At 42.3% G+C, this 8286-nt stretch overlaps 1 protein-coding gene across 1 annotated transcript; it reads right to left on the bottom strand.

The window, feature by feature from the left end:
* Nucleotides 1–286: 286 nt before the first annotated feature.
* Nucleotides 287–3900, bottom strand: LOC112190511 (the record flags this gene model as incomplete). Its single annotated transcript, XM_024329948.2, is given in 7 exon segments — nt 287–481; nt 872–973; nt 3252–3354; nt 3484–3518; nt 3520–3559; nt 3561–3777; nt 3780–3900. Coding segments are annotated over 7 exon segments (813 nt in total), but the record flags the coding sequence as incomplete, so codon positions are not given.
* Nucleotides 3901–8286: the final 4386 nt, after the last annotated feature.

Raw genomic sequence — 8286 nt, 5'->3', positions numbered from 1 at the left:
CCCTCCAGAATCCAATGCAGAGCATCTTTTGAGAACGCATGATCAATTTTTGCATGGAAGTTGGGGGTGATAAAAGGTAATTGTCGACAGCACGGTATGCACCTTCCCTCCTCGCCCCCTTAATTTGGTCAACATGCAGTTCTACTTCCCGGCACAAGCGAATGCTATCCTTAACAAAGGTGCAGGCCCAAGCCTGTTCATCAGCCACCTCCTTCCTCAAGCACTCAAACTCGGCATCCTTCTCAACCATTTGTTGCTCAACAACTCTTAGGCAATCCACCTCTCTCTACAACTGCCCGAGTTGCCTCTCTAACTCGATCACACGATCAGGATAGCGAGCCAAACTCTGCAACACAACATTGCAAAGCTCCAACTCAGCATCTCGCTCTAGAAGTTGCCTCTCCAACTCCGCCAAACGCCCTTCAAGATACCAAAACTGCTCCTTAACATCTTCTACGGCTAGCAACCCCTCCTCAGCTTGCTGCAACCTTCTAGTAAGGTCCAAATTTGCATCCTGAACAGGACGAAGGGCTTCCTCGGCCTCTCACCGCCGAGTTTCCTCTATCGCCAAGGATTGCTCCAACTCTAGCCTCCGAGCATTCCGGAAATAGGTATCTTCTAAACTTTCTTGTCCTGCGGGTGATATCGGTTAAAGGAATCTTTCCTGTCTTCTGTAGCCTTACTTTAAAGCTCACTCTATAGTGGCAGGAGGACTTTAACCAGCGATTCTTGCCCTCGTCTGTTGCTACTGATTGGGATACTATACTGGTTATTTGGTTATTCACATTCGCTATCATATTATTTGTCACATAAGCATGGTACCTTACGTTCAATCAGATATGATGATTCGTAAGCTTCAACCTCTACTGACTGGGATAGCTTCCTTTTTCCAGCTGATTCTGAATTCAGATATTGATGCCACTGCAATGAAGTCCATTACTGGTTTTGAAGTATCTGGAGCGGTAAATAGAACCTGGAACAGCAGTCTAACTGCCAATAGCTTAGAAGTGACAAATCGCTTATCTAAGGATTTCACCAAACAAAGTAGGTAGCGGCAGCTCCCAAGGGGTTCCAATTCTTCTCTCACACAGAATAGGGGGGAACAGCAGATCAGGGTCATCTCTTATGGCATTTCCAGTCATTCAAATAACGTATGGAAGTTGTGGCATTTGTAGAGAGATTCTCGCATGGGGGGGACTAGGAGTAGTAGAATCGATCGTATTTTCGAATGATGAGCTAGATATTTAAATGATACCATACGCTCAATTGAATCCATGGCCGTGGTACCGGGATCTGGCAAAAGAAATTTCCTGGCTAAAGGCGCAAAAAGCGAGTAATTAATCTTATAGCTAGGCACGTGTATTGGTACAAGAATTGCTCTATGTCCGAGTGACTTAGAATAGAAAGAGTAGGGGCCCATCTGAGTACAGAAATGAATGATTCTTTCCCGTTGTAGTTGTCGGTCCTAAAGGCAAGAGCAGTTCCAGGTGGTCCAGTGGATTAAGCCATTGATCATGGGTCAACGACGGAACAAAGAAGTCAAGTAGGTTCCTCGAAGCTCGATAACCCCACCACTAAAGGGGTAAAGCCTGAAAGCCAAGCCCGTGTAAGAAGCTATTCTTCTCTCTCCCGCCCTTAGTAGGGTCCCTTTTTGTGGAATAACTATAAGTTCTTTTGGGCACCTAATAGTAAGTCTTTCTATGTGTCCAAGACCCCAGAGGGAAATGAAAGAAATGGGCATGTACCGAAAGTATAAGGGAAGTCCCCGATGATCCCTATCCTTTTTGGGAGTCAGTCTTCCCTCCGGACTCGTGTTTGGGAAATTCATAGTCATACAAAACATGGTTTCTAATTTAGGAATGCATGTATTTTTTTTGTAAGATATATTGTAGAAAGGGGGGATGGTAATAGAGAGAGAGAGAGAGAGAGAGAGAGAGAGAGAGAGAGAGCTACGCCTTAATTTACGATTCTTTTTCCCTCTTCAACCTTCTAGATAGGATTGAAGAAGGAAGCCGATTGTAGGGTTTCAAAAGAGGGGTCCATTTGAATTGAAAATGATATGAAAGAAATTCTATTTGAGTCAGGACCGTGAATTAAAATGTCGTATATAAATAAAGAAAGAAAAAGAGTATATATATATATATAAATAACTAAAATAAAAGTCGCGCGGCAAGTCTGCGCTCTTTGGACTTTTCAAACTGAGCTAATGTTTCTGTGGTACTTCTTTCCCATGCTTTCCGTTGGGCAACACCCAACTACACCTCTCTATAGTTCCTCACTACTCGTACGGGAAGGTAAGAGAAACTTGCTTTTCCGGAGGGAATTATTGTTTGTCAATCACAAATGTTTCGCTTTTCTAAATTCCTTCACATTGTCTTTCAATGTCTTTTTTACTATAGCTTCCATTTTTTATTTATGAAGACGCACATTCTATTGGTTGGTGCTTTTATTTGGATTTTAAGTCTACGCATTTTAAATTGTTCAATAAGTTTAAATTATTTTGATTCGGAATCCTAATTTGTGGAGTTAACCTCTTTTTTTTTTACTAGGGCTCTTTTATTCTTTTTTTTGGTGGGGAGGAAGGATCCTCTAGTTTCGGAAGTTTAGTAGGGCATGCCTCTGGTGGGGGGCTTTCAGGCGACAAAAACCCGCCTCTAAGTCCCTCTTATTTGTTTCCAGAATTGGGGACTACGCTACCTCCCCAGGAGGATCCCATACGACGTGCATTTATGGAAAAGGAGATAATCCAGGTTGTAACAAAAAAACTGGTAGATCTTTATGGGCCCCGGAACCTAATATTATCCTTTCCACTTTTGATTTAAATCTCTTTGAGTGTGGAGGAGACCACCTAGAAGAGATTTATACGTCGGTCTCCCTTGGAACTTGGAAAATAAGTTCTATGCGCGAATAAACGTTTTGCGAATAGATTCGGAGAAATAAGTGGCTCACGAGGAATGGAAAGAAACCAACGATTCTCTTCTCAAAGTAATAGAGAGATTCTTTTTCTTTTTCCGCTCCGCGAGCTAGGAGCGCATCATGGGGGCAGAGCGAAAACGAACATAGGATCATCATCATGGCCCTTTTCTTGTTTCTTTTGTTTGTGTCCGTTGTGTGTGTTTTTTTTAAGGGGGAAATTCTTCTTCTTTCTTTTGCTGCTGATCTCACATCAAGAGCAGCTCCTTCTTGTTCAGGGTCATCAGATGCCTCCGATTCCGAGAAATTGGTCAAGTGTGGGGCTACCCTCGACTCACCTCTCTATCTATAAAAGTACCTCCCCAGAGGAGAGCAGAAGCTCTAGGATGAGTATGTCCTGGATTCCCGGATTCATTCTCGTCCTGATCCACCATGGAATTTTAGGAATCTACAAAAACATTCTAGGAGAGGGCTCGTAATGATCTTTGAGAAGACCATAAGATGCTGAAGTGGCAGGATAGGGGGGGATCCGTAGGTTTTTGTGAGAGGGATGCTCCTATCATGTTCTTGCTGAAAAGAAAAACCGAATTCCTTTATTTGATGTGGATTCTTCCACACTTCCATTCTTTGTAGAGGAAGGCTAACTGCTTGCTGGCTGGGAGCTGTATGAGCGGTAACGTCCACGTACGGCTCCGTGAGAAGGGCGGTGGACAGAAATGGCCTTGTTGTACCTCACTCTCGTCTTCAATGGGGTCTGCTCTTTTTTTTTTTTTGGGAGAGTATGCCAATATGATCTTAATGAGGTGCGGAGCTTTGCATCTGACATTCGTTGGGCTTCCCTCTTCGGGAGCCTGCGTCCCGGCGTTTTTGTGCAATAAACCCCTCCGGCCGAAGACTAGTGGTAGGTGGTCCCGCAGAGCTTTTGGAGAAGGGTAGCCTAGTGTGTAAGCATAGCAATGAACCGCGGCGAACCCTCAGACGACCTATCTAAGATTAGGGGGGAGATCCTCAGTAGTGGTGACCCCTCCACTCTTCCACGGACTAATACATGTACCGAATGCTCATACGGGAAAGTAAACCCTAAACAGCAAAGAAACCTCACCAGGACTCCTTCCCACTTGCCACCTATCATACACCGCTAACCAACACAAGTGATAAAACCCCCTCTTCCCCAAAGCAAATTTGCCTAGCACCCTTAGGATGCGCTTCTGCTCTATCAGACTAAGACTATATTATTGCCTCACTAAGACAAAAAAACAATGCTTTTAGCACACACCCATAATACAATTACACCAAAAAATATTTGATCATGTACTCACCAATAGGCTAGAACCGATTGGGAGCCTGATGAACCATATCGAGGTTCTGCCAAAGGCCTCCAACTAGGCAAGGGCTACCCCTCCACTGACTATAAATGTAAGAGGGCAAGTCCTTAATAATCAAGCGCCCTAAAGTCCACGCAATTGCTATCGCCAGACTTCGTCGAGTTTTGCATCTTAAACATAGAGCTAAACTCATCTATTGGGACATTGCTGGCAGCTAACCTTCCACAACATCAACATTGCCAAAATTTGGCTCAATGCATTGGGCGATAGCTGATTAACATAAATGTTGAGACAGGACAGCAGATATTGCATCTCGTCAACCTTGGGCTGGTCGTCAATGCTGGGCGGAGTGTTGAATAACGAACGGTACACGGCAATTCTGGGGTTGGTGCATTGGGGGTTGGCTAATTGATCCACCTAATCATCAACGCCTTCCCTGCTACCGTTAGTCATGGTATATTATGAGGGAGTTTCTTTTGGCTCAAGGGTTCCCACAGATGGTGCCAATGTTAATACTCAAGCTCTGGCGATAGCCAAACCTTGTTAACACTGGTCTAAGCTTGGACCGCTACAAGAAGATGAGCAGCACTGGCATCACCTGTCAAGTAAAATACAAAGGGCGTCAGGAGGCAAACCGAGGTTGGCGATCTTCTCTACGTTACTTAGGCAAGTATTTAATGTGTAATGTATTTTTGTTAACAACGTAACGTTAGACAAGTATTTAATGTGTAATGAATGAAGGGAGAGGAATGGACATTTTATATGTGGAAAGGAGAGTGAACTCCATTTGGTTTTCGATGCGGAACTGATATGCATCAGTTTATGCGTTTTGTTGTCTCAGCGAGGCAGTATTGGTGCGACGCATGGCAGCGCGTCAGAGGTGGTTCTGGCCTGAGCCTGAGCTTAGGTGATAGCCGACCTGGTGGTGTTCCCGGAGGTCACACCTACGTCGGCGCTAGAGCCTCTGGCGACAAACTGGGGCTGACCCCGTTATAGCAAATTATGATTCTAATTGCTTGTGTAAGTACTCTCTCTCTCTCTCTCTCTCTCTCTCTCTCTCTCTCCCCCTATCCTTGCCCTTCTCTTTCTGCTTCCCCTTCTGCCTATCTGGCAAGGTTTCCTCCAAAGTTTCCTGCTCTTTAGAGAATGGCTCGACTTGGCTGGCGACATTGTTCTTCTTCTTGTACTTCTTTTTTTGTTGTGGCTTGTGAGTGTGCAGCGATGTAGGTAGGATGGTCTGCTCTTGGTTAGTGCTCACAGATCAGGGTGACGACCTGGTGCCATTGTTGTAATACTTGTTGAGTGATCCATTGCTCCTCACCCATGGGTCTCGATGGATGCGTTAGTCACCTCGCCCCCAGATGTTCCCAATGGTGTAAAGGAGAGTGCACGAGCCACCTTTTGCACTGTACTCACCTCCTTCTTGCCTTGCTCAGCCAGAGTATCAAGTCATGGGTCTTGATTGATTCATAGATGGCGTCAATGTTTCTGCTGGTGTTTCAGGTGTAGCCTAGTAGAATGTAGTACCTATGAGGATGTTGAGATGACATCGTGATCCTGTCAAAGGAAATACATAACGCCAAAGGGGATAGACTTGTCGGTCTATGCCACTCTGGTGACAAAGTCAGGGTTGTGTATTTAATTTAACAGCATAATAGTGAAGGATTAGAAGTTATTACCCTTAGTAAAGGTTGGTTGGGTTGACTTATATACTCTTGATAGGGGAAGAGGTTTCCCCCAAACTGTAGTTATTAGCATAACATATCCATATTTATGATATTTTATAGGTTAGTATGGTCATTATAAGTAATCACAAATTAATATATTACATTTTTTTTAAAAGTGAAATTTGTTGTAAAACCCTTGTGCTATAGCAAGGGCATTTGGCTCAAACTATACCATTCTTGAAGCAGGAGTCAAACGCAATTTTCTTGAACAATGAAGTAATAAGGTTCATAGAAGACATTTGAAACTTAATGAGCCTTGAGAATTATACCTAATGCCTTGAAAAGTACATGTGAACTGTAAAATGACAAGTTCTAATACATAAAAATATTGTTATTCATTTCTTTGAATTTTTGAAATTGATAAGGTGGTTGTTTGTACGACTTTTTTTTATCGTGCCTTTTTTTTTAGTTGTTGGTGAAGTGAAAGTATTTTGAACGAATATTTATTTGAAATGTTTTGTTTTTAAGGGGTCAGGAATTGAATTTTGGGCTAAATACTAGTTAGTACCTTGTGGTTTAGGTCCAAAATCAATTCAATCCCTGGACTTCTAATTTCATCAAAAACACCCCTGCACTTTCAATTTTGATCTAATAGGTCCAATTCGTTAATATTTTGTTATGAGTTCAAGTTATAGTTGGATTATTTGTTGAAAAACTATTTATTTTTATTAGTAGGACTCACTCCTAAATTGACTATGCAGACCACCTCGACACCACATTATAAAACATAGGCCATATATGAGCCACATTAACAAGTTAAATAACTCAATTGTTTGAAAACTAACAAATTGGACATATTAGATCAAACTTGAAAGTGCAGGGGTGTTTTTGATGAAATTAGAAGTTCAGGGACTGAATTGATTCTGGACCTAAACCACAGGGTAGTAATTTGTATTTAGCCCTTGAATTTTTATTAGTTAATTTTATTTGAATATATTCTTCTTGAGTGTCGAAGAGCATGTCGATACAAATTCGTAGACATGTGGCACGCTAAATTCTGATATCGTATGGAAGAGTTGTGGTTCACAGAAGTTTGGGGGTTAGGGTTGTTCAAGACCTCCGGATTATGGAAGGGCACGTCGGTACGAGTTTGTGGACATGCGGCACGCTTGATTATGAGATCGTATGAGAGAGTTGTGTTTATTGGGGTTTAGGGTTTAGGTGTAGGATTATAAGTAATCTCAAATTAATATATTGTATTTTTTTTTTTGAATAAATATATTGTATTTTTTGAAGAAGTAGTAAGGGAATTTGGCTCAAACTATACCATTTTTGAAGCAGGAGTCAAACTCAATTTTCTTGAACAATGAAGTAATAAGTTTCATAGAAGACATTTGAAACCTAAGAAGCCTTGAGAACAGTACCTAATGCCTTGAAAAGCACATGTGAATTGTAAAATGACAAGTTGTAATACACAAAAGTACTGTTTTCATTTCTTTGAATTCCTGAAATTAATAAGGTGGTTATTCGTATGGCTTTTTTTTTTTTTCTTGTGCATTTCTTTTGAGTTGTTGGTGACGTGACAGTATTTTGAACTAATATGTACTTGAAACATTTTGTTTCTAAGGGGTCAATAATTGAATTTTTATTAGTTAAGTTTATTTGAAAATATTCTTGTTGAGTGTCGAAGTGCATGTCGATACAAGTTCGTAGACATGTGGCACGCTAAATTCTGATATCGTATGGAAGAGTTTTGGTTCATAGAAGTTTGGGGGTTAGGGTTGTTCAAGACCTCTGGATTATGGAAGGGCACGTCGATACGAGTTCGTAGACATGCGGCACGCTAAATTCTGAGACTGTGTGGAAGAGTTGTGGTCTACCAAAGTTTGGGGTTAAGGTTGTTCAAGACCTCTGGATTATGGAAGGGCACGTCAATACGAGTTCGTAGACATACGGCATGCTTGTTTCCGAGACCGAATGGAAGAGTTGTGGCCTACAAAGGTTTGGGGATTAGGGTTTAGGGGTTAAGCTTGTTCAAGACCTCCGGATTATGGAAGGGCACGTCGATACGACTTCGTAGACATGCGGCACGCTAAATTCTGAGACTGTGTGGAAGAGTTGTGGTCTACCAAAGTTTGGGGTTAAGGTTGTTCAAGACCTCTGGATTATGGAAGGGCACGTCAATACGAGTTCGTAGACATACGGCATGCTTGTTTCCGAGACCGAATGGAAGAGTTGTGGCCTACAAAGGTTTGGGGATTAGGGTTTAGGGGTTAAGCTTGTTCAAGACCTCCGGATTATGGAAGGGCACGTCGATACGACTTCGTAGACATGTGGCACGCTTGATTCCGAGTTCGTATGAGAGAGTTAAGTTTATTAGC

The sequence above is a fragment of the Rosa chinensis genome, chromosome 1, assembly GCF_002994745.2.
Source record: "Rosa chinensis cultivar Old Blush chromosome 1, RchiOBHm-V2, whole genome shotgun sequence".
Classification (NCBI taxonomy): Eukaryota; Viridiplantae; Streptophyta; class Magnoliopsida; order Rosales; family Rosaceae; genus Rosa; species Rosa chinensis.
This window is presented reverse-complemented; position numbering and strand designations above follow the sequence as displayed.